Source organism: Leuresthes tenuis, unplaced genomic scaffold (genome assembly GCF_036924035.1).
Source record: "Leuresthes tenuis unplaced genomic scaffold, fLeuTen1.0.hap1 SCAF_20, whole genome shotgun sequence".
Taxonomy (NCBI): Eukaryota; Metazoa; Chordata; class Actinopteri; order Atheriniformes; family Atherinopsidae; genus Leuresthes; species Leuresthes tenuis.
In genome coordinates this window covers 2,807,447-2,830,943 of record NW_027325374.1, presented here as the reverse complement: position 1 = coordinate 2,830,943, position 23,497 = coordinate 2,807,447, and the positions used below count along the sequence as shown (strand labels likewise).

General features: G+C 43.6%; 2 protein-coding genes across 3 annotated transcripts in view; one reads left to right on the top strand and one right to left on the bottom strand.

Moving 5' to 3' along the window:
• The window catches only part of rnf213b (ring finger protein 213b), a 47,504-nt gene extending 27,820 nt beyond the window's left edge, over window positions 1-19,684 (bottom strand). For both annotated transcript variants that reach the window (XM_072373509.1, XM_072373510.1), the window contains exons 1-27: window positions 19,648-19,684; window positions 19,428-19,459; window positions 19,028-19,177; window positions 18,245-18,939; window positions 18,011-18,166; window positions 17,227-17,396; window positions 16,862-17,142; window positions 16,528-16,775; window positions 15,285-15,491; window positions 14,997-15,210; window positions 13,614-13,669; window positions 13,374-13,539; window positions 13,145-13,291; window positions 12,534-12,632; window positions 12,333-12,461; window positions 11,004-11,169; window positions 10,671-10,838; window positions 10,414-10,563; window positions 9,711-10,336; window positions 9,019-9,178; window positions 8,712-8,929; window positions 8,482-8,625; window positions 8,236-8,388; window positions 5,901-7,155; window positions 4,270-4,454; window positions 4,036-4,188; window positions 25-3,771 (exon numbers count right to left, since the gene is read on the bottom strand). In XM_072373509.1, the coding sequence (XP_072229610.1) occupies window positions 25-3,771; window positions 4,036-4,188; window positions 4,270-4,454; window positions 5,901-7,155; window positions 8,236-8,388; window positions 8,482-8,625; window positions 8,712-8,929; window positions 9,019-9,178; window positions 9,711-10,336; window positions 10,414-10,563; window positions 10,671-10,838; window positions 11,004-11,169; window positions 12,333-12,461; window positions 12,534-12,632; window positions 13,145-13,291; window positions 13,374-13,539; window positions 13,614-13,669; window positions 14,997-15,210; window positions 15,285-15,491; window positions 16,528-16,775; window positions 16,862-17,142; window positions 17,227-17,396; window positions 18,011-18,166; window positions 18,245-18,939; window positions 19,028-19,129 (9,795 nt within the window). In that variant the 5' untranslated portion in view covers window positions 19,130-19,177; window positions 19,428-19,459; window positions 19,648-19,684. The remainder of the gene's footprint in view (window positions 1-24; window positions 3,772-4,035; window positions 4,189-4,269; window positions 4,455-5,900; window positions 7,156-8,235; window positions 8,389-8,481; window positions 8,626-8,711; window positions 8,930-9,018; window positions 9,179-9,710; window positions 10,337-10,413; window positions 10,564-10,670; window positions 10,839-11,003; window positions 11,170-12,332; window positions 12,462-12,533; window positions 12,633-13,144; window positions 13,292-13,373; window positions 13,540-13,613; window positions 13,670-14,996; window positions 15,211-15,284; window positions 15,492-16,527; window positions 16,776-16,861; window positions 17,143-17,226; window positions 17,397-18,010; window positions 18,167-18,244; window positions 18,940-19,027; window positions 19,178-19,427; window positions 19,460-19,647) is intronic.
• LOC140278884 (uncharacterized) overlaps window positions 1-23,497 on the top strand; it is a 243,468-nt gene that overhangs the window by 115,784 nt on the left and 104,187 nt on the right. The window lies entirely within an intron of this gene.

Here is a 23,497-nt window from a genome sequence, read left to right as displayed (position 1 = left end):
TTTTAAGAGTAGTTTGCACCATACCTCCAGAAACTTGCTGGATCCTCGATGCTGGACCAGATATTCTCCCAGAAAATCTCGGAGTGAGTGGTGGTGCTGTTGCTGGAAGTACAGTCTCTGGAGTTTGTCCTTCTCCTGATTTGATAAATCTGAATACTTGAGCCTCACTACAGCATCGGGGGTAGCACAGTTCAACAACAGACTTTTGGCTAAATCCAAGATTTCCTCTTCCTTGTCTTCTCTGGCAGCCTGAACATCATTCTCAGTCTCCATCTCTGCGTTATCCAACATCCCTTTGTTGTCAGCACAAACCTCACTGGATTCATCATCAGTTTTCCCTAATGTTTCTTTTTCTTGTTTCGTGTCCATTGCGTCAGTGAACTGATCGTCCTCCATCTCAGTCACCTGTTTCTGTTCGTCTGACTCAGGTGTTTTTGGTTCGTCTCCAACATTTTGTGCTTGCCTCTCTAATGCTTGCAAAAGAGCGCTGGCACATGCATCGCCATGGAAACCAATAAAAATGTCAGACAGCCTGAAATCCTTGCTGGCCTCACCTGCGAATCCCTTCACCCAGTCTTCCAGTTTGTCGAGAACTCTGTGCTGCCATGATTCCAGATCAGTGCTCCGGTCCACCCTGTGTTTTTCCAACCTGTTGATGAGGGGTACAGGAAAGTGCTCATAGACCTTCTTCTGGTCTTCCACTACCACCAGTCGGAAGTTAGTATGAACACGACATTTGACTCTGTGGGAGCCAAGACCCAGATCAACATACTGCTGCTTACTGAGGTAAACATAGTACTGGTTCAAAGCGTCGTACAGGCTTTCGTAAAGATTCTGCATGTTGAGAAGGATCACAGTACGCCCAGTCTCCATGCATGTTTTCACACGATTTACATTGCGGCAGATCTGGGCATATTCCTGGTCTTTTGGGAATCCCGAACCAAAGATGATTTCAGGAGGCGGATGGTCTCCTTTTGCAAAGACTTGCTGCTGAAGGGTATGGAGAGCTGCATTGTTGGTGGTCAGTAAAAGGAGGTAACGACTCTCCTCGTTCGAGCCATGATCGAGATTCTTCGTCACCATCTGCAAGGTGCTTGGTCTGGGAATTTCTGTGTGGTTTTGGAGAACTTCTTGGAAAAATATGACTGCGTCAAAACCATCAGGCTGTCCACTGAAGTTGCGTAGGATGGCCTCTACCAACTGCTCTCCATCTGGCTCTTGTTGTGTGGACTTGACAGCAGCAAAGAGCATTTTGATGAGGCTGTAGTAATCCCTGAGACCAAAGAACTGATTCTTGGACGTTTCTTTACAGATGCTCAAAAAGGCTTTTGCCAAAGATGGGAAAAGGTGTTTGATTTTCAAGAGAATCTGCTTGGAAGATGAACAAATTCCTTTGGCAGTCTCCACAAGTTCATCCTCACTTGGATCCCATCTGGACACAAATATTCCTCTGTTCATCTTTGCTGGGTCAAGAGCCCAGTTGGAGATGCCAACAAACCCAACCTTCATGTGTGGATCTGGCCTGTCGTTGTCAATGCAACCATCCTCCAGGAGAGGATGAAGGGTCTTAAGAGGCATCTGGGGAGAATCTTCTGCAAGTCCAATCTCATCAAGCACTACCACTGACACATACTCATCCATGTTCTTGTCCTTCTGGAAACGAGCGCAGTTCCTGAATGTCCCTATGATACCCTCTGGACTTGAGTGAGGGCTACACTGGAAGGAGACCATGTGAACCTGCTTGAGTTGCCTGAACAGTCGACAGTGGGAGTTCTGGCCCTGCATGGCGTCTGCCACAACGGTTTTAGCCAGCGACTTGGAGCTTCCTGGCTTACCAACCACAAAGAGTGGGATCCTGAGTTCAATGCAAACCACCATGAGAAACACATTCTCTTTGAGTGCAATGTTTTTGGCAATGGTCTCTCTGGTCTGAATGTTTTCAAGGAAGTAGTCTTGACAGGATGAAATCTCTTCCTGCAATGCTGCTGCAGAGTTGAGAGGCTCTGGAAAGTACCTACAAATTTCAACCAGGTACCCCTTTTTGGTCACGAGAGATGGGTAGTAGCATACTCCAACAGCAAGAATCAAGCACTTCAGTGCCTTATGAAACTCAGTAAGTTGAGTACAGTTGTTGAAAAGGTCGTTGCTGTGCTGGTAAAACCAAACCAACACTTTCATAGACCTCTCCACATCTCGGAGGCTCACAAAACTGCACTCGTTTTTCCGACTTCTCATGTATTTCTGGGAGGCTGCCAGCACGTCTGAAATGATGCTCCTGCAGGCTGCTGGCAAACGATGAACGGCAACTTTCTTCTGGACGATCTGCTTGATGTATGAAAGCTCAGTGAAATCACTCAACTGACCAAAGTCCCAAACCAACGACACCATGCTTGGAGGCAGAGGGTGAACTCTGTACACCAGCTGCCTCAGAGGAACCTTGCCTAAGCGGTCTTTTGTTTCATCTGCCTTCACGCGGTATCCCAGTCCGGCACGTTCTAAACGTTCCACCATTTCAGGTGAGTGCTTCCTGTAAGGGTTGCAGGCAGCTATTATTTTTAAGCCACTTTGTGGCTTCAGAGGTTCTCCTTTCACTGTCTGGTCACACAGGATTTCCTTGATGGCAAAAATAGCCTCTGTGGTGTTGGCCTCGTCAAAGAACAAAATGGTGTCTAGCTTGTGCATTCGCTGGTTCTTGTGTGCAAGTGCCTCAGCTTCTCGCACCTTTCTATAGATCATTTCTGCAGTGGTCCCACCGTGAACCTTTACGAGAACCATGTTTTCCACTGGTCTCCCCGCCCTTTGAAGAGTGCACAGGAAACGAACTAGTCTGGTTTTTCCACAACCAGTCTCTCCCATGATGACAACCGGTATGCCACACCGGAATCTCATGTGTATGGCCAACATTTTCATCACGTTGTCAGCAGTGAGCTCGTATGTTGGGTCTGGATCGAATTCTCTGTCCGTAATTCCTTTCTTTGCACCAACAACACATGAAATCCTTTTGATTTTGTCTGCCCGGGGCAACTGATCAAAGTCCTCTGTGAGAGAGATCCTTTGTCGTTCCAAACCCTGAAAAAGTTCTTGTGACATCACCTGCTGTATCAGAATCTTTTTGCTGTGAGGATCTACCGCATTGAGAATGTTCTGCCGCCGATCTTTCTGCACATTAAAGCCGAGGAAAGACATTGAGTAATGGTCTTCGTTAAAGAAAATGTAAGGATGAGACTCATTTTCCCAGCGCTTACGAATGGTCAGACGGGTGAGAAGGTCATCCTCGTTTCCAGTGTGCAGCGTTGGACTCTCATCAGACGGGTTCAGAGACGGTGAGGCAAAATCTCTTGCCATGAAAATCATGAACTTTACAATGAAACCCTTGAAGCCAGGAAGGTGGTCGGCAAGAAAATCTGGATCGCAGAAAACTGAGTTCTCACAGTCCTTCAGCTGCACATTGAGGAACCAGGAGAAGTTTTTCAGCTCACCCCAGGATGGATCGTCCATGCCACAGTGTGACAGAAAGTGACGGAGACAGTCACAGGGATCCCCGACTCTGGATCCTTCCTGGTAGTTGAAACGATCCAGATTCTGATTCTGGCTGTAGAGCTTTAAGTACTGGTATGCTCTTTGAATGCCCTCACTACAAAACTCCTGGTCATCCATGAGAGGATCGAAGGTCTTGTTTGTCAAGCGCTTTCGATCGGCCAACAGCTGCTGCACCTCTCTGGGTGGTCTACAGTGAATGGTGGGAAGAATGTCAAGTAGTCCAAGTCTTATCTGAGGGAGCAAATTCAATACATAATAGTTAAATACTTCAAGGTTTTAAAAGCCTCACGATACAACAGACAGTGGTAAACGTTTTATAAGCAATTAAAGAAAGATTTTAAGAGCTGAAGTCAGATATATTAGATATTAAACAATTAATTTTGTAGAATCAGTAAAAGTCTTGAAAAAGAGAACAAGTTTCCTTTTGTTTAATGTCTGAAACACACGTAAATCAGCTATTTAAATTCCAAAAAGACCCTAATGAGACATTTCTACCTCCTTTGGTTGGTTTTGAAGGGTGGTGTTTGTTTTCAAAACCTCCACAGTGATCCGGTGAGCTGCATTCCTCCTCCACAGCATGCCGTGGCTGTCACTCAAGCAGCCCAGAACCAACAGATGGAACAGCAGCTCCTCCAGCCCTGAGCGAACCTGAGGTGAAAAACAGCAGATTCTCATGGACAGTTTACAACAAAACAATCAGTCTGCAGGTAGGAATAAGTGCAAACTTACTCCAGCTGTGTCGATGTGAAGAAGAACAGGGTCCTGCTCTCTCAAGGGCGACAGTTTCTCTGACAGACTCTCAATCAGTGAGTCTATGTCAACGCATGATTCAATCAGTCTGATCCTGATGTGTTTCGCTCTGGGAAATTTTTGCTGGAACTTCTCAAACAAACGATCCACATAAAGGGATTTACCTGTTGATGGAGAGAGAGATTGCAATACAGTTGCTTTAATATTGCAACTGAAACCCAGTATAGTACTGTGATGCCTTCAAGTGTCCTTGGAGATTTCACTTTTGATCCGAGCAGAGAGTAAATTCAGCAATCCATGTCTGTATCCTGTCTGTAACAGTATTTAATATTTAATTTAGTTTAATAGTGCTGTAGAAAAGTCCCGATCCAGTCCTCATTTCTTTGTGAGTTCCTTATAATCTTTAAAATGGTCTTCATCAATCTTCATTCTCCAGTTTTCTGAAGGTTTTTCAGTTTTTCTTTGGACATTTTCTGCTTTTTCACTTATTTTCAGTCCTTGTAACTGACCACTTTCAGAGGAATGTGTTTTTTCTTTGTTAAGCCACTTAACTCTGACCTATGAACCATTCAGGCAGAAAAAAGGCTCCTAACTCAAGGGATGAACCAGTGTTGTGTCGACACAGAACAGACAACTTAGCAAAGAAGCCATTTTAAACTGGATCTTTAGGCACTTTGTTACCAGCAGCCTGTCACAAAGACACATTATTTGTTCCCATTTCTTTAGCTGCATCTATGAAAAACAGCATCCTTAAAACATTTGAGGAAACTGGACAAGTGGAGGACAAAAGAAGAAGTGTCAGGCCTAAAAAACTATCTCCAGCAGATGAACAGGATCTGAAAGTGATGTCCTTAAGAAAGAGGAAAAAATCCAGCTGTGACCTGACAGGACCTGAGAGATGCATCTGGACCTTCAGCTGATCCATCTACTGTTGGCCCAAGCCTCATCAGAAATGGTCTCCATGGAAGGGTGGCTGTCAAGAAGCCATTCTTAAGGAAGGGAAACAGGGAGAAAAGGCTGAGCTATGCCAAATGACACAAGAAGTGGACTGAAAATCAGTGGCAACAGGTCTTATGGAGGGATGAATCCTCCCCAGAGCCCGGACCTCAACATTATTGAAGCAGTGTGGGATCATCTGACAGAGAACGGAACAAAAGGCAGCCCACATCCAAAGAAGAGCTTTGGGATGTCCTTCAAGAAGCCTGGAGAACTATTCCTGAAGACTCCTTAAAGAAATGACAGAAAGCTCGTCTCAGAGGGTTCAGGCTGTGTTGGAGAATAAAGGAGCTCAGACCAGATATTCACTTTAAAGCTGCTGAGAACTGATAAAAAACTCTATTTTTAATCTTATATACTTTATTTGTATTTATGTTTGGACATGTGTCAGTAAAATGCTGCATATATCTCCTGCTTTACTTGAAATTCATAAAGAAGTGAAGGCTGGATCAAGACTTTAGCACAGTGTTTACGACCTGTATGTGGTTGTTTGCATAAAGATCAGAAGCTCCCACAAAGAGTTGCCAAACCTGCTATAGAGTTACTAAAATGTGCCAACTGTTAAATGCCACGAGCCTTTTTATAATGGGATGTAAGTAAATGGTTATCCTTACCAACTGCAGGGCGCACAGATGACACCATGCAGACTGAGAGCTGATCCGGAGAAACCAGTGCGACTGGGTTTTGTGTGAAGTGGTGAAGAAGATATTTCCTGGCAGTGTCTTCTGTTAGATTCAGACCGGCCTGTACTTTACTGTTGCTGAAGTAAGAGGGCACACATCTGTGCTGGTGAACCACAGGACTGACTATGACCAAACGGTAACATGGGCTGGCACTTCTCTCAAGACCCTCAAAGAGCTCCACTAAGGCTTCACTGACATCATATCCCAGCACCCCAGGATTGACCAAAGAATAGATCTTCTGCCAGTTTTGTTTGGATCCTTGGCCAAGAGCTCGACGTAGAAAGATCTCCACTTCTTCTTTGGTGGTTTTCTCTCTGCAGACGAGAACTTCGTCAGCAGACGGCAGAGGCTGCTCTGGACTCTCCATGTAAAAGGACAGAGTGGTGGTGAAAACTTCTGCGTTTGGACAGAGCACAAGATTTGGCTTTCCTTCCTGGAGAATTGATGGAAGATTTCGGATCATGTGGAGCTGATTAATTTCAGACAGGCATGAGAGGAAGTGAGCTAGAGTCACGATGTCCAGGGACTCGCTGAGGTACTCTGACATATCTCTCTTAAATCGATCCCAGAGGTTCTCAAAATAGTCCTCATCAGCATCACGCTTCAAGATATCATCTTCGTCATCTTCTGAGGAAAACTGCATCAGATCATGAACCTCTTCAGCGTGTTCAGCTGTAGCCTCCAATAAAGGTTCATAAAACTCATCTTCATCATCAGACTCTCCATCCTCTAATTCCTCATAGACTGAGGTCATGTTTGATGCATTAATGTAAGCGGCTCTAACATCAGCTAGCGTGCACTGAGGCTTTATGGGAAAAAGCAGGTGCCACAGCTGTTGTGGAACCGATGCCTGGCGCTGACACGCTTTGTGTATCCACTGGCACAAGTACACCATCTGCTCTGAGGTGTAGTGGTTCAGCAAGCTGAAGCTTGAGCGCATGTCGCTGATGAAGGAGCACCATTTCTTCTGGCAGCTGTCCATGGACTGAGCAAGCTTTTGAAGCTGCTCTGTCACCTCGCCGTGGTACAGCATCCGTTTACCCCTCAGCGATGAGAAGGTGACGCTCATGCACGGCTGCTGCTGCGAGCAGCAGTGGACCTCGGCGTGCCACTCCCTGAAGAGCATGTTGCCAGATGTTTGCATCTGAAGAAGGATGGTTCCCACTCTCTGAACGCCTTCAAAAACCTGTGGTAAAAGAGGACATGAGTGCAGAAATGTCATCATGCTCATTTAATGATGAAATATTTAATTAATGTACAATTAAGCTCTGCAAATCTTCTACAATAACGATGGACAAAGCTAGAAGAAATCTTACATGGTGCCAGTGCAGCTACAGCTAGCTTAGACACTTACTGTGATAGACAGTTTTAAATACCCTGAAACTTCCATTATAGCAACACAAGAGAAGTTTGTGAACCTTTAATCTCTGTGCTCCTGACTCGTTTTGTACACTGACCTTTTTTGTGCACATTTACGGGCCTGAAACCGCCCTGGAGCACCAGAGTTTTTGTTCTAACTGCCCCTACCATCGCTGGATGTAACACCACTGTCATGAAAACACATTTCTGCATGAGCTCTGCACATGCTCAGCCACACAGGAATGTTTTTGTCATGTTGAAAAGGCCACAAAGACGCCATCAATCACCCACAAAAATGTCAAGCGACCGCAAAGCGTAAAAGGGCTGGAAACTCCAGCCGTGAACTGCGGTATCTGAGCCCCTGAATGCACCAGGACAGCTTTAGGCCCCAAAATGTTCATAACAAAGGTCAATGTACTTCAAAATGAGTCAGAAGCACATTATTTTAAGGTTCACAAACTTCTCTGGTGTTGCTTTAATGTTCTTATTCAATAAGTTCTGATCAGAGGAGACACAGCAGCTGAGATTTCACAGGAACTTTGAAGCAACCCATGACAGAACGTTTCACTGAGTAAAGCAGCACAAATGGCAAACATGACATGGCTTAGGTTGGGGTGGAGGTTGGGGTGGATGTTAGAGCAGCTTGAAGAGAAAGCTGCCTTGGTGCAGTTAAATGTTCGGCGAGGAAACAGCTGATTGATCAACTGATGTGGTTTTTGTGCTTAGATAAACCAACACAGTGACATGTAAGCTGAGTGTAATGACACGGCCCGCCTGATCTAATGCTTAATCTGAGCTAACATTGAGAAGGTAAATTAATCTAAACCTTTAAGTTAACACAGGCAGAACAGTTGTTTCTATTATAGGGTTTTAAGAGTCTTTTCTTAAAGCCCTAAATGCCTCTGACCTCTGTGAATCTGTTGACTTGTTCTCTTCCGTGTTCCCCCTTCGAAGACATCAGCATGAGTTTGTTTTGAAGCTCCAACAGGTCCTCAAGCTTGTAGATCTTCTCCTCTCTGCCCATTTCCACTGTCACCTGAACCATGTTCTGTAGACATCTCTGAGAACACGTGAAATCAGACAGAAAAAGTCTTAAATGTATGAGTTCAACCTGAAAAGCCCTGTAACGTGTGTCTGAGGATTGTTCATTCACCCTCTCTGTGTTTCTATCAGACCATCCAATGTGGTAAACTCCTCCAGCGTTTATAGAAGAAGCCAGCGAGAGGGAGGACTGCTCCACAGAGCCGTGAGTCTCTTTCAGCCCTTTCAACCAGCTCAGTAATCGGGTCGACTCTCTCTGAAAATACAAAATCCAGCAGCGTCACCGTCACTGCGCCACAACAACAAGGCTTTTAGTAAAGTAAAGAGAAGATATATTTCTACCAGTTTGTCAGGGAGCTTCTCATCTCTGCTTAGGGTGTCCCACACCTGCTGAGCACACCTCATAAATTCCTCAAAGCCAGCTTGAGGGGTCAGAGAGTAGAGCAGAGGGGCGTATCCCATCACGGCGTCATGGAAACAGGCCACCTGATCAATCTCTGTGTCATTCTCTCCAGCAGATATTGAAGCGAGCTCCACATAAACCTTCACTTCACTCATATCTGTGATGAGATAGGAAAGTGAGCTGGTGAGAACCGTCAGTGAGATGATTTAGATTACACTGAGCCTGTTTTTCAAGCAGGCGCCTTACTTCCAAGGTGCTCTTTGACCCATTTGACCAGAGTTTGGCTCGCTAGAAACTCTTCCAGACATGCTGTTTGCTGCCTGGTGACCGTGGAGATCTGTCGTCTGGCATGAAACAGATCATCAGTAAGAGATCCCAGGACTCTCTGCTTAAAGGTGTCTTCATCCTGTTAAAAAGTAAAGAACATAATTCAAGAATTAACAGAAATTACCCACAAGACGTGGACAGTCATTCCAAACAGGCTTTTTCCACTTTATATACACAAAAATTTGGGAAAAAGACCCAAAAAACACGCCCAGGTTCTGTAAACCCTGTGTCAATTCTAGTTCATCCACCTAATCCCGGCTGAGGCGATCTGAGATGGGTCGGGGGACACAGCATGTTAAAGAAAAGCAAGAAACAAGAGCTCGAAACATGTGAAACTTACAGGTGACGACCTCATTAAGCTGGTTGTGGAATGAAGAGTGAGAGAAGTTTTAACAAAAGAAGAAGAACTGACGTATTGCAGTTTAACTGTTACATAAATCCATAAATTAGATGGTCTTTTCTCTTGTTCTTCATAGTATAACATATTGAAAAAGCCTTGAATAAGAAGGTGTGTTCAAGAAAATACTTCTAATAAAATATAAATAAATAAAATACGACTCCAGTCTTTAGGAACCTTCTTAATAACATTTTAATCCAGATAAAACTATTACCAGTTGGCTCAGGGTGCTAATTTCCGTGAATCTTCCAGAAAGCTTCATTTTCTCAGCAATCCTCAGCATAGCGCTGGCTGCAGCCGCTGCCACATGCAGCTGTCGGTACTCCTGGATCTGATCCAGCCTCAGCTTCACCCAGTCCTCCTCCGCTGTGAGGCCTCCAGAAATCTCCTCTGACATCAGATTCAGCTCCTTCTCCATCAGGTTCCCGTCGCCCTGGTCACCTGACTCCAACAATACCCGATCGAGCTGTTGGAAAGTGATGTCTGCCTCTGCGATGCTGGTGCCAGTGTGAGAGAACTCAGCCAGCAGAGAATTCCAGATGTTGTCACAGATCTGTGTGAGGGTCACCTGAACAGGGGGTGGGGTGGGATGCCTCAGTGATGCTAACTGTGCCGTCCGTTTGACCCAGGAGGACAGAATCAGGTTGCTGTGGCGCAGTTTGTGCATCTCACCGGACATTTTCAAAACATTCATACTGATTTTATACCAGATGACCTGCCGAGGACCCGTCTGCTTCAGCTTCCCGTCTGCATCAACGGACCGAACGAGCACCAGTTTGTTCAGGCTCACAGCGAGGAGGTCTGCACTGTGCTGCTCCTCCAGAGTCGCCATCTCTGGAACTGTTGAACCACGTTAGAGAAGAAAACCATATAAAAGCAGGATATAAAAGCACATATCAGAGCACCGTCACACCAACCTGTGATGCTTTCTGTAACCTTCGCCATCATCTTTATCAGAGTATCAATCTGCTGTCTTCGCTGCATGAAAGCATCAAGATCCTTTTCCCTCTCAGCTAAGACAACTTCTGCATCAACAGGAACGGTCTGAGACTTGGTGTTCTTCTTGTCTGTGGAAGACACAACGATGCTAAAATTGATCAAAACATAATTTTTTTGTTAGAGGACATTTAACTCGTGTTAACAGAGGGCTGCTGAAGCCTTTGAAGGTTCCTACACTGCAGGTAGAGTTTCTTAAACTGCTCTCGATGTTTCAGGCAGGTCTGCAGGTGTCCCAGGGTCACGTGTCCTTCTAGCAGAGACACCACCAGAGTCTGTACAGCCTCCACACAGCTGTGCACCACCTGCCCTGCAGTATCATCCACCTGGATGGATCTCCACTCATCTGGGAGAAATGAAGAAATAACAGAGGCCATCATGAAACTTTAAGTACAGAGTAAATAACATTGACAAGAAAACAAACAGCTGGGATAGGCTCCAGCCCCCCGCGACCCGACCGACGGACTAAGCGGGTTTAGAAAATGGATGGATGGATTTTCAAATAACTTACACTTAGACAGCAGAAAGTTAACAGCGGACTGTGGATCCAGCAGCTGGACGACCATGTTGTCTCTGAAACGAGCTGCCGACTCGACCACAACAGCTGACACGACAACCTTCGGAAGATCTTTCACCCTGGAGCATAGACTGAGCATCAGCTCTCCCTCCTTTTCTCTCTATGAACACATAGTTTACACAGAGGATCAGTCACACCCTGCAGCAAAAACCACAAAGGAAGGGCTCAAAAAACACGACAAACTGGTGTTCAGCTGGCCTCCAACCTCCACAGATACCAGCCCGAGGGCCTCTGTGGAAAACCCCACAACCCACAGGACCCAAAGGATCTATTGCGTATATCCTAATATCCAGATTGCTCTAGAACGGTGGCGGCCTGCTGCAGCAGCTCCGGACAAACGGTGTCTTTTTCTTGAGATTTTCTCCTGCGCTTTTTTCTGTGGTTCAACTTTTGCTGGTTTGGATGCTGTGCTGCTGGAATGATTTCTGCTTGATAATTTTGGCACATCTGTTATGATAAGTAACCATGGCAACGAGAGAGTTGTTTACATGTGGAAGCAGCTGGTTGAGCTGTCCAAAGCCTACGTAATGCCTGGAATAAGACCCCAAATCCAGATGAGCTGAAGATGAGCCGCCTCGGATGCAGAGCAGGAGCAAGACTTGGAGAAAGGAGGAAGAGGCTTAAACCATTTCTTCCCTTGATCATTATTGGAAATGTGAGATCACTGACAGATAAAATGGACAAGTTTGGACCCCTGATGAAGATGCAGCAGGAATATCAGAGTGGAAATGTTATTTTTTCCACTGAGACCTGGATGAACAACCTAACAGCCCTCTGCTCAGCTTTAAGACTATCCGGGCAGACAGAGACTGCAGACAGAGCGCTAACAGTAAAGGAGGAGGATTACAGAGCTGCTTAACAACAGGTGGTGGAATCCTGGACCTGGCTGCAGGAACAACTCTAACAGCTCTCTGCTCAGCTTTAAGACTATCCGGGCAGACAGAGACTGCAGACAGAGACTGCAGACAGAGACTGCAGACAGAGCGCTAACAGTAAAGGAGGAGGATCACAGAGCTGGTTAACAACAGGTGGTGGAATCCTGGACATGTCACTGAGAAGGAGCGTCTCTGCACCCCAATGTTGAACTGCTGGCTGTGAGTTTCTGTCAGAGTTGTCTACTGAGAAACTTCACCCGTTACCTTCTGATAACTCGTTATAGTTCATGTATTTTCTGTTTTTCCTGGAAGCACCCAGAGGACGAAAATGTTTTCATTTACAGAAATGAAAATAAACCTCTGAGTCGGTCACGAATGAGCATCATACCTGGCAGACTGTCTTGATGGCAGAGAGACAGAGCTCATGGAAACAGGTCTGCACAGCATCATGACTGTTCTTTATGGCTGCCACAGATGACTCCAGACAGCAGACCAGCACTTTATCCATGTCAGTTGCCTGAAGAAAAACAACAGCTCAGATGAGGTGTGAAAGTAAACTAAACGAGTTTTAATTTGATCAGTCACTGACCTCAGATATCCTTTTCATCAGGTCTTTCTTTAGGCTCTGCTTCCAGCAGGATGAAACTTCCTCACAACAGCATTCCACTTTCAGCAGCGAATCCCACATCTGATAATTCAACGGGGGAAGTTGCATTAGAGTGGGTGAAATCTAAATTAAATGCACACCTTTTCAAGTTTACTGCAAACATCTTGAAGTATGTTAATCCTTTCACATTTTATTTATATTTTCTAGCAAGAAAAAAGCAAATTTCACACATTCCTATCAGCAGAAACTGTAAGAGAAAGGCTCATTACAAAGTAAATATGACTTTTTATTGACATCTTTAAATTAAACGGGACGTTACTTATTGGTTTTTTTACACTTTTACTATTTTGCCTATAAGTGGGACCAAAGCAGCCGAAACTAAGATCCTCATGCTTTGAGGAAGACTAGAAACTGAGAGTTCAATTGGAAAAGAAAAAGGAGGGTTTTAGCTTTTCAGCCACATCTTCTTAGATTGTAGAAAAATTAAACTCTTTTGGGGGTTTTGATAGTTAGAAAAACTGTTACTAATATGCTTCATATTTTCATAAACTAAATGTTTAATCAGTTCAGCTGTATAAATCATTGTAGTGTACCTCAATTTCCTTTGGGTATGAGAGCGCTCTTGCTGTCATAAGGGACTTCTGCAGCAGTGCATCCCTCCACTCACTGATTTTCTGCTGCACCTGAAACACCATCTTAAAGAACTTCTGCTTTGAGGTCTCAAACTCCTCCTCTTTGGACTAAAACACACAAACAAAGACAGTTGATCAAAGCCAATAATCCATATTTGGGTGCTTAGGGAGCGTAATAAAATATCATTACCTCTCTTCTCAGTTTAACTTCCAGGATCTCTGCCAATTTCAACATCAGCTGGAATGACCGGACCACTGCCGGGTACCACGGTACAATCCGTGCAATCGTGCATGTGCCTCTCACCACATTGATGCTGCTCATGAACGCTGGCTCAATGTTTCCAGATTCGATCAGCCTACAAACACATAGCTGAAGTTACATGGAGCACAGCACCTCAAAAACTGGTGCGTATATTTCAGATGTCAGTACCTGTCCTTCTCTTTGTCCACCTTCAGCAGGATGTGGGCCAAGGTTCTGCGAGCAAGCTGCATGTAAACAAGACATGGATTGACACAAACACTGATTTAAAAGGAGAATCTATTAACTTTAAGGTCCGACATCATGCTTTCCATGTTTTTCTGGCTTATATGCAGCTTTAAACAATGTATTATCTCCTTAAACATCACCCAAACAAAGAGGTGGACGCATGTTTTAGTATCTTTACACAGAAGGAACTCGTTTTATAGACTTTTTTCTTTAACCTTTTTAGCCAAAGGTCACAGTTCAGGAGTTCCTTTTATGGTCAAATACAACAGGCAGTGAGTGCATATAGTAGCTAGAGTGTGCACGTTATCCACCACAAGCATTTAACAGTGGAAGATATTCCACAAGAAGAGTGATCCGCTTGTACTTTTCAGAGTTTCAGCTTTTTTTCTTAAAGAGTTGACCCCTTCTCAGCCAGTAATCTTGGCTCAGTCGTGGTTCTTGGATTTGTGTTCTGGTTGCTTCCTGTTTTATTTTGTAGAATTTCTGCCTAGTTTGTTCTGCTGAGTTTTCCTTTCCTGTGTTAAATCTGGTTTCTGACACTGATTTTTGATCCCCTCGTCACCCCCTTAGCATATATACTCCTGGTGTTCAGTGGATCCTGTGTTAAATCACTTTCGTTGGCCTCACTTTGTATTAATCAATCATTTAGGATCATCTGCTGTCTATGCCTCTTTCTGCCCTGTATTTGGGGTCTGCTTCAACCACCAACCCTGACGGGATCAGCGGATGCAGTTTGTTTTTCCAGGTCAGCAGCTCAGACAGGAAAGGTTTGGATTTGTTTGCTAAACTTCACAGATGACAGTTTTATGAACAAGATCCAGTACGATGCTGGCTTTGCAGGCAGACTGAAGCTGAAAGCCGAGGCTGTTCCAAAACTAAAAGGACACGAGTCTATGTTGTGCTGGCATTAAACATATGAACAGAGTGAAAATGCAGCCAATTGGTCAAACAGACTTTGCGTTAATACATTTTACACAAGATGACTGAACGAATCCATTTGTTGCTTCTTCATCCGCTAGTAAACAGTTATTCACAATTTATTTATTTTTCTCTGTGTTATAGCTTCCTAGCTTACAACTGGAGTAGTGCACATTCCCAAGTCACCATCACCCCCCTTCCCCACCCCCTCGGCAAACTTCCAGGAATTTGACCAATCAAAACACACTTTAGCTAAATCCTCAGCCTACGAGGATGCTTGTTTCAACAGAAAGTTTTCCCTCATTCTGAAATAATTATAATCTACTTGGAGCTATGAAGTGTCCAAAGCTAATCTGGAAGTAGCCACGGTTAAGAATGAACTGACTGGAAATGATCAGATCCACTCACCTTTGTGTTCTCCTCAGCTCGATTGAGGTCCATTTTCTCTCCACAGTTTCGCAGTCTGTACAACAGACTCTGGATCAGGTGCTCCACGCGTATTCCTGTCAGATCTGAAAACTCAGGAAGATCCTCAAACGCGAGCAGAGACGACCAGCTCAGCAGGAGCAGAGGCATCTCTGCAGCTGCTGACTGATGTTTCTGGATCAAATGGAGCATCCTCCTGAGGGAGCAGAAGTTCATTCAATAAATGTCAGGAACAGGAAGTCTGTGTGGCTTTGGGATGGATGGACTCACTTTCTCTGGTCAGGATGGGACTTCACAATCTCCCTGAATCTGACAAATCCGACGTCATTGAGTCCGGACCAGTTGTGCTCCTCGACAGTTGGACCCACTTTTGCTGCGTCGGCTCCTGGCTGTCTGAGTCTGAAGAGCAGAGGGGGGAGCAGGACGAGCTCGGCCACCGTGTTCTGAGCGCAGACGTTCATCAGACCCAAAACAGAACTGAGAAGAACAATCTGTTACGAGCTCATGCATTAAATCATGTTTATATCATGGTCTCTCCAGACACGAGGGAAGTAAAGTCCAACTCAGAACTACAAACAATGTTCCCAGGACAGCTTTCAATGACACTTTTTAACGGTTTGGGAAGTGAGGATATCGATTGTTGCAGTTTTTCAGAGGATTCTGAGTCGATTCTGGTGTGATACAGCTTCAGCTCACATTTCTGGATGCAGCCGTGGACTGTGTTGAGTGAAAATGCTTTTCCCAGCTCCTCCTGAGCCCATGTGGCTGTATGGATCATGGTGGCCTGACGGTTTCTCCTGCAGTGCTGCCTGAGGGCTCCGAGCTCATCCAACAGGGCTTTCTGTCACGATTTAAGTTTTGATTCATGTCTTGTCTCGTCATTCGTTGTAATTTATTCTTTATCCATAGCTTTTGTTTTACTCAAGGTAAGTTTCACAGCCTGGTTTCGTTCCTCTGTTTTTGGAGAGATTTTCATTTGTAACCTTTTCATAGTGCCTCTGTTTTTGAGAGAGCTTCTTTTGTTTAAGTCCGCCTCAGTGAGAGAGCGTGAGTTTTATTCGTTATCGTTTCATAGCCCTATGTTTTCCTCCCAGAGTGGAGAGGTCTTGTTTGTTAATTTTCACTCTCCTCCACCATAGTTATAGAGGAGAGGGCTTCAGGTGTTTCACAGCCCTTTGGTTTGCTCTGTCTGGAGATCCTCGAACCTGCTGTTGTTTATTAATAAACACTCTGACCCTGCATCTGTGTCCAGAGGCCCTGACAGTTTCTGTCCTTGGCCTTTCCACACTGAGCTTTCCCCAGACTCCCTGAATCTGTTCACAATATTCTGCTCTGTAGATGCTGAAAGACCAAAGTTCTTTACAGTCTGACTCTGAGAAATATTTCCTGAACTTATTGATTATTCTCTGATTCTCTCCATCCTTGTTGGAGAGACTGAACCTAAAGTTTTCAGTGGGGATGTTGTTTCTTCAGAATTATTATTTTTTTTTTGCATTTTTACTACAGAACTTACTAATCTGGATGTTCAAAAGACGTACGCAGCCCCTCCAGGTTCTTCTTGTCCATCGCGGCCTCTGAAGACACCAGCAGACACAGCTCGGCCAAGCCTCTAACTCCAAGGTTGATATTGATGTTTCTGGAGACCATGAAAACTGACAAGCCCAGAACGAGAGGACAGATGTTCCTGCAGCTGTCCGGAAGTTTCTCCTTTGGCTCTCCTTTTAAGATCTGAACCAAAGTCTCTGAAATCAGCTCCAGTGCCTGTAGATGCAAACATTCATAATTGGTGGAGAGGCTGAGGTAAAACAAATAAATGAACAGGTTCTGACACTTCTTACAGAACAAACCTTGATCGTGGGAGGATTTGAACGGTCGTCATATTCGATTCTTGTGTGAGCAATATTGAAGCTCCATGAAAAATGCATCAAGTGTTGACACAGGTTCTCGGTGCTTTGTTTGTCTGATGGGGTCCATTTCTCAAAGATTCTGTTCAGCAGAGCTGCTGCTGAGGTCTGCCAGGCGTCTGAAAGCCTCACGCCTTCTGATCTGCTCAGGCCAACCATTTGAAGACCGGCTTTCAGAAGGCTTTGATCATAACAACAGATGAAGCCTTCATAAAGATGCAGTTCTGGATAAAACACAGGAGGGTTTGTGAGCAGACTGCAACCAACCATGTAGGACAGATGGGCTCAAATTAAGTGCAAGAATTTACCTTTAATGTTTCGGTTCAGTGGAATTTCAAGATATCTTGTGGCAGATCCCAAAAGCTCTTTGCGTCGTTGCTTTACACCGAACCAGTAGGCAAGCTGGCTGCCTCTGTTCAGGAAGCTTTCTTCAACTGAGAGACGTGCTTCAACCAAATAGCCTTCCTTCTTCATTCCACTAAACAAAAGAGTAGTGAAAAAAGTCATAAATGTTTTAATGAAGTTCAAGCAAACACGGCAGGTTTTAATAGATTAGAAGGACTTTAAAGTAAAACAGCAGCTTCATTATTATCCAAATTAAGCCAAAGTCGGATGACTCAGAGCTCGGATAAAAACAGTTTAATCTTTGCATTTCAGACTGGAAGACCATTGTGGAATAGATCAACATTAGTGCACATCTAAGCTGGTTAATCAAACCTGATTGGACACTATTTAAAGTGTTTAAATGTGGGGACATTAAAGAAAAGGCTCCAGTCTTTGACAGGTTTTACACTGACGTCATGCTTGACAGGGTGGGTCTGACATTTGGCACAACAGCAACTATCAGTCACATAATCAGACACGTGACTCGGGTGCTGCTGCTTGAAAAGATTAATTATTCTCTCAACTTTTCATCTCAAGCGACACAAACAAAGCAAAGCAACAGATCCAGAATTCAAAACAGCGACACATGAGCATCCCTCTGAAAGAGACAGATGAGAGACACCTGAAAAGTGTTGAATCCTGCTGCAACCTGTGGTAAATGTTACCGTCTATAATCAACGGAGACTAAAGAATTCCATCAATACTCACACAAAATGTTTTATCTCTAAGGGTAAACATCCTCCTCCATGAAACAGCATGAGCGTGTCGTGTTCTTGGTTGAATCTGAACTTTTTGTCCAGCACAGCGTAGATGTGAAAGGTGAACATGGGAGCAGCAGGTGGAGGTCTAACCGGGCTTCGGTCACTGTGGAATAAGAAAGATTCATGTTTAAACATCAGCTTCAGCAGCAGTGTTTGACAAAGCCGTTAACTGCAGACTCACCGGCTTCTCTCAGGAGTTTTATCTGCAGTTTTGGCGGCAGCCAGGCTGGACTGCTTCTCGCCTCCCGCAGACACAGCGTTGGCATACGACTTTGGTTTGGCCTCTTTTTCAGTCTGAGACGCTGTTGCATCAGCAGAGGGAACGCTCTCCTCTTCAGGGTTTGGCTCTGATGATGCGTCTCTGACTGGAGTTTCATTTTGGCCTGATGGAGTCTGAACAGTGTTGTCGTGCTGCTCAGATTCAGCTGCATGTTTGTCTTCTTCGGGCGGTGCTTCAGCAGGACCACCTGTGCCAGGTTGAATCTTTTCATTGTTTGCCTCCTCTTCTCTTGGCTTGAGGAAATCTGTCTGTGTTTCCTGGTTCGTCTGAAAAACTACAGTCTGTGTGGTTTTATCTGCGCCTTTATATTTCCTTGTTTGAGTCTGTGCTTGCACCATCTTTGCATCTTTCTGGCTTTGTTTACCTGGAGTCTTTTCCTCTAGAGGAGGATCCACATGCTGTGTTTTTAAAGGCAAACTGTCTTGAGTTTGGCTGCTTGTCGTCACTACAACCACCTCCCTCTCCTTTTCTGAGCTTTCATTCTTCACATCTGCACCTCTCTCTGCATTTGAGACGCTCTTTTTCCTTCTTTGATTTCTCTTTCTCCTTCTCATCTTATCTTGAACGCTGCTGCCAGCATTTCCTGGTCCTTCTTGCTGGAATACACATTTACATAGTTTTCATGACTCCTCACAAAAGTAGGACTAAAAGCCAGACTTAGAGTTGTTCTGTCTGAATCTTTACCTTATTTCTCCTTCGTGGTCTTTTGGTTGCAACATCCTCCGTTTCCCTGGATGTCGCCTGTGATCCAGGGGTGCTCTGGAGGTTCCCTGCCCCCTCCTCCATCTGTAGGGATGACTTACTCAGGAGAGTCCCTCTTCCGCTGCTGTCTCTCTAAATATGAAAAATAGGCTGAGTTACAACAACTCTCTAAGACATTTACATTCAGGGAGTGTCCTAACGGGTGCAGCTATTCAACCTGCTTTGCACAATCATAACTAACGTAAACACGCACGGCACAACAAATGATACAACACAATGTGATATCCATCTACTTCATCTAAAGCTCAGCCTTTAATAACACTTTAAAAACACCTGGATCTAATAAATGTTTTATATTAGTTCAACTTGACAGATGATTTACCTTTTATTGATGAAAGAATCTGTTACCATGACCTGCAAATGAGATTAACAAACACACGTATTTGTACTCTGAAAATACGACAACATTACAGGAAATAAACGACAAAAAAGATAGCTAATTTAAGATAGTCTGACTTTTCATTAAGATGTTCCTCGTCACATAAACATAAAAGTGAGGCAGTACAATTAAAGACTAAAACAGTTAGGGTTTGCTCGCCTACCTGTGTGACTGTCAGGATAAAATTGTGCAAAATTGTGTATCTGACAACCTGCTGTTACATTAAGGGGGCGTCTACAAAGGTGTTGATCTCTCTCCAGGCGGTTGTTTTCCCATTAATTTCTAGTTATATATCCTACTAATTTTAGTTACTTATAAAATATTACTTTCTTTACTTGATAAATATCAGTCCAAATCAATAAAAATGAGAGCTAACGCGTTGTTCTACGAGTTTTTCTGCTGGGATCTGGTTTATAATTTGTTAATGGTCCCTAAACCAACAGGACGTCTTTCAGTTTCATTTCTCCTCGAGTTTCATCAAACAAGAAACTTATGCTGCCTTCAAGTGTCCTCGGCTTTTCAATTTCTTTTCCTGCAAAAAGGAAAACGGTTCATATCTGCATGACTTTTATTAAGTTTTGCTTTCCAATCCTGTACAAACTTCTTTCTGAAGGTCTTTTCTTTGGATATTTTCTGCTTTTTCACTCATTACTCATTTCTTTTCAACAGTATAGCATTTTTTTGTCTTTTGAAAGTAATATGTGTGTGTTTTATATGTGCAAATAAACAGTAATGAACCACTAGATTTTGATTAAAACAAATAACTCTGCTGGGAGGAAACAAAACCAAAAGGTACTTTATGAGAAAAAAATATTTATTTCAAAGATACATAGCTATATCAAACAGATGAAGGAAGAAAACAGTCCGTTTGAATCAAGTTCTTTTGTTTTGACAATACCTGCTAAAAGTGAAGCAAAGAAAAATAATTGCTTTCCATTCCCAGATTCCTTTATTGATTTTAGGTTAAAAGGTCAAACGCGGTAAGAGATCATACTGTACTGAAAGCCAAATTCTTGGAGATTAAAGGCAGATTAATCCACAAATTTGTACTTATCTCATGATTTGTTTAGCTGTGTGAGTTTGGAGTGAAATCAAATGCTTCTGGTGTCCAATTCCAAGTCTTTGTAATAGCAGGGATCCCTCTGGTGGCCAGAAAGAGTATTACAGTTTGTCTGAAATGCCGTCCGTGACACACTTCACTTTTTAATCAACATATTTTATAAATTATATAACTTATTATATATAAGTTATATAAGTTAATTTTTGCAGTTTGTGGACTTCTGCACTACTTCTGCCAGGTTATATTAAAAAATCCCATTCAGACGCTTTCAGTTGCTCTGCTTTCAATGTGAAGTATGTTTTTTTTATTTTACTTTAACTAAAGTTTTTTCTTTTTATATTTATCTTTGAACATCGGCGACACTTTGAGTGTGTTGAAGTCATAATTGCGCACATATGAAGCTGCTTGTTGGGCTGTGACTGGCCTCCAAATATCTGTGATGTGCACGTTATACGAAGAGCCTCTCGCTGATTCTTCACTGTTAGACGACAGTAACAGTTTCCTGAATAAACAGATCATGATGCTGTGTCTGGAGGTCAGTCCTGTGAGCCTGAAGGTTTCTGGACTCTTCGAACTACGACTCTGCTCCTCCTTCCAGGAGGTCGACCTCCGGCCTCTGTGGCGGCAGCTTCTCCCGGTGGTGACCCCGGGGGTCGTGGTTCACGACGAGGCGGTGCGGGTTTCCTTCCCAGTCGAACATCATCCACAAAGCCCTCCACGCCTTCAAATTTGACCGTGAGCTCGGCGAGACGCTCCTTCAGAGCGTTGAACTCTTTGTAGAGATCACCCAGAGCATCTGAGAGCGGCTGGATTCTGCAGGGATGGAAAGGAATCCATCAGTTTACTCACTCTGGAAGCTAAATTCACTCCAGAAATATGCTGATTCTGACAAATAACTAGACTTTGCTACTCAAACTTACTGCTATTCCACAATCTGTGTGGCTTTCGTTGATTAAATGATGCAGAGTAATGCAGAGTCATTTGTGCACTATTTTTTCAAAAGGCTGCATTTCCTACTCAGTTTATCACTATTTATTTAAACTGTCCAAATACTTCAGTGATGGTGACTTAATCGAGCCCTGAAACAGGTCCCCACCTTCCGTAGTCGGGCAGCACGGTGTTGTGGTCGTGCAGCAGCAGATCTCTGACCTGCGTCATGATGGCGTATTTCCAGTTGTCTAACACCAGTGTGAGGTTGGCACATCCCTTGGTGTTCACTCTCTCTGCTGCAGGGCAAATCAGTGAGAAACCATAATCATTTATGCCAGATTTCTGTCACATTATTCTAACAGTAAATGGCACAAAGTAACTTTAAAGTTCCCATAAAATAACCAGCAGAGAGAAAAACAGAAAACCCAATCAGCTCTGGTGGGTCAGCTTGAGATAAAGAGAAAGTTTTTCTTTGGAGGAAAATGTATATATGCTCCTACAGGATGAGTCATAAACACTTTAAACTGAAATTACAAATGCTACATTACTTCTAAGAATACCTATAAAATGTTATTAAGCCATTATTTAGCCAGACTTTGGTTTACTGTTGACATATTGAAGAAGACGGATGAAATAATAGAAACTTTGATACATTTAAACTGATTTAATCTGAACTCTGAGTGATCGAGAATGCATCTAATTCAATTACGCTTCCAAAATCATCATCACCATGGTAACAGGTCAAATCAGCATTATTAGTATTTGGAATAAAGGGGAAAAGAAAAGACAAGAAAGACAGAAGCATGGGACCAGATTATTACTGCAAACAGCTGCAAGCAGAAGTCCTGCGCTTCAAAGAAAAGGGTTAACAATTTAATCCTGAAAATGTGTTTAAAGAATCTAACTGATGAGATAATAATAATATAATGTTGTTGCTTCATTATTGATATAAAGTTAAAGGTAAGCACACGGTAGGATTTGAAAAGCAGAAATCATAAAACCCCCAAAAGCAAACCATAAAATGAAGTAATTATCAGAAGAATCAGATCAAACTGCTGAATACTTATAAAGTATAGTAGTAAATTTAAAAAAGGCATATTTTATTAGACATTAGTCTGTTACCCTAAAAATGTACCAAAATACACTGAGTAAATCTGAGTGGTTCCACAAAAGGAAACAGATGTTCAATTTAAGATAATAAAGAGTGAATCCAGACATCAGATCTGCAGTTAAACACCAGTTAGTTCTTTTTTTTGTGCGTAATTGTGTGAAAACAGAGTAAGAAACATTTAACCTGCACCAGACTAATGGTGGGATGGTGACTGTGTGGCGTCTGTCTTGCCTTCGTTCCTGTGATCCCACTCCGTCTTCTGTTTCTGAGAAGCGCACAGAGTCACAGATAAGACGAGCAGAACTGCAGCGGTCCTCATCCTGACAGCAAACACTGCAGTTTCTGAGCTCCAAGGCATCGTGTCCAGTGTAGGAAACTTACCTGGAGTTAAAGAGGTGGAAGAATCCAGCATGAACAAAGCTGGCACCTGCTTTTTATGTGGAACAGGGGGCTGGTCTTCAGGCTCCACTCCCATCAGCCTGCAAAGTCTCTAAGTCCCAGTTTTCCATCTGTCTTAAATCCAGTAATGAGAGCACAGAATAGCAGGAAAAGGGGCTTAATTTTGTCCAAGCTTATGGTTTCATCACATATGTTTAAGGATATGCAGAGAACAGCTGCAGTGTGAGCTCAGAGGCGTTTGATGTTTTCGGGTCACACAGAGCTGAAACATCTGCCGCCCATGTGTAGTGCTAAAAACTGATCAGAGTGGGGTTTCTGATCATGGATTACAGCGAATTCATGAACAAAAACATGTATCCATCCTACACTCTAAACACCTGAAGAATCTTCTGTGAGGCTGACATTTAAGACTTCTCCCTCGTCCAAAAACATCAACAAAAACAGGTCTGGAAAGACTTTTCAGGGACTTGAATGAATGAAGAAATGAAGTAAAACTGAACCTCAAAGTGTTTG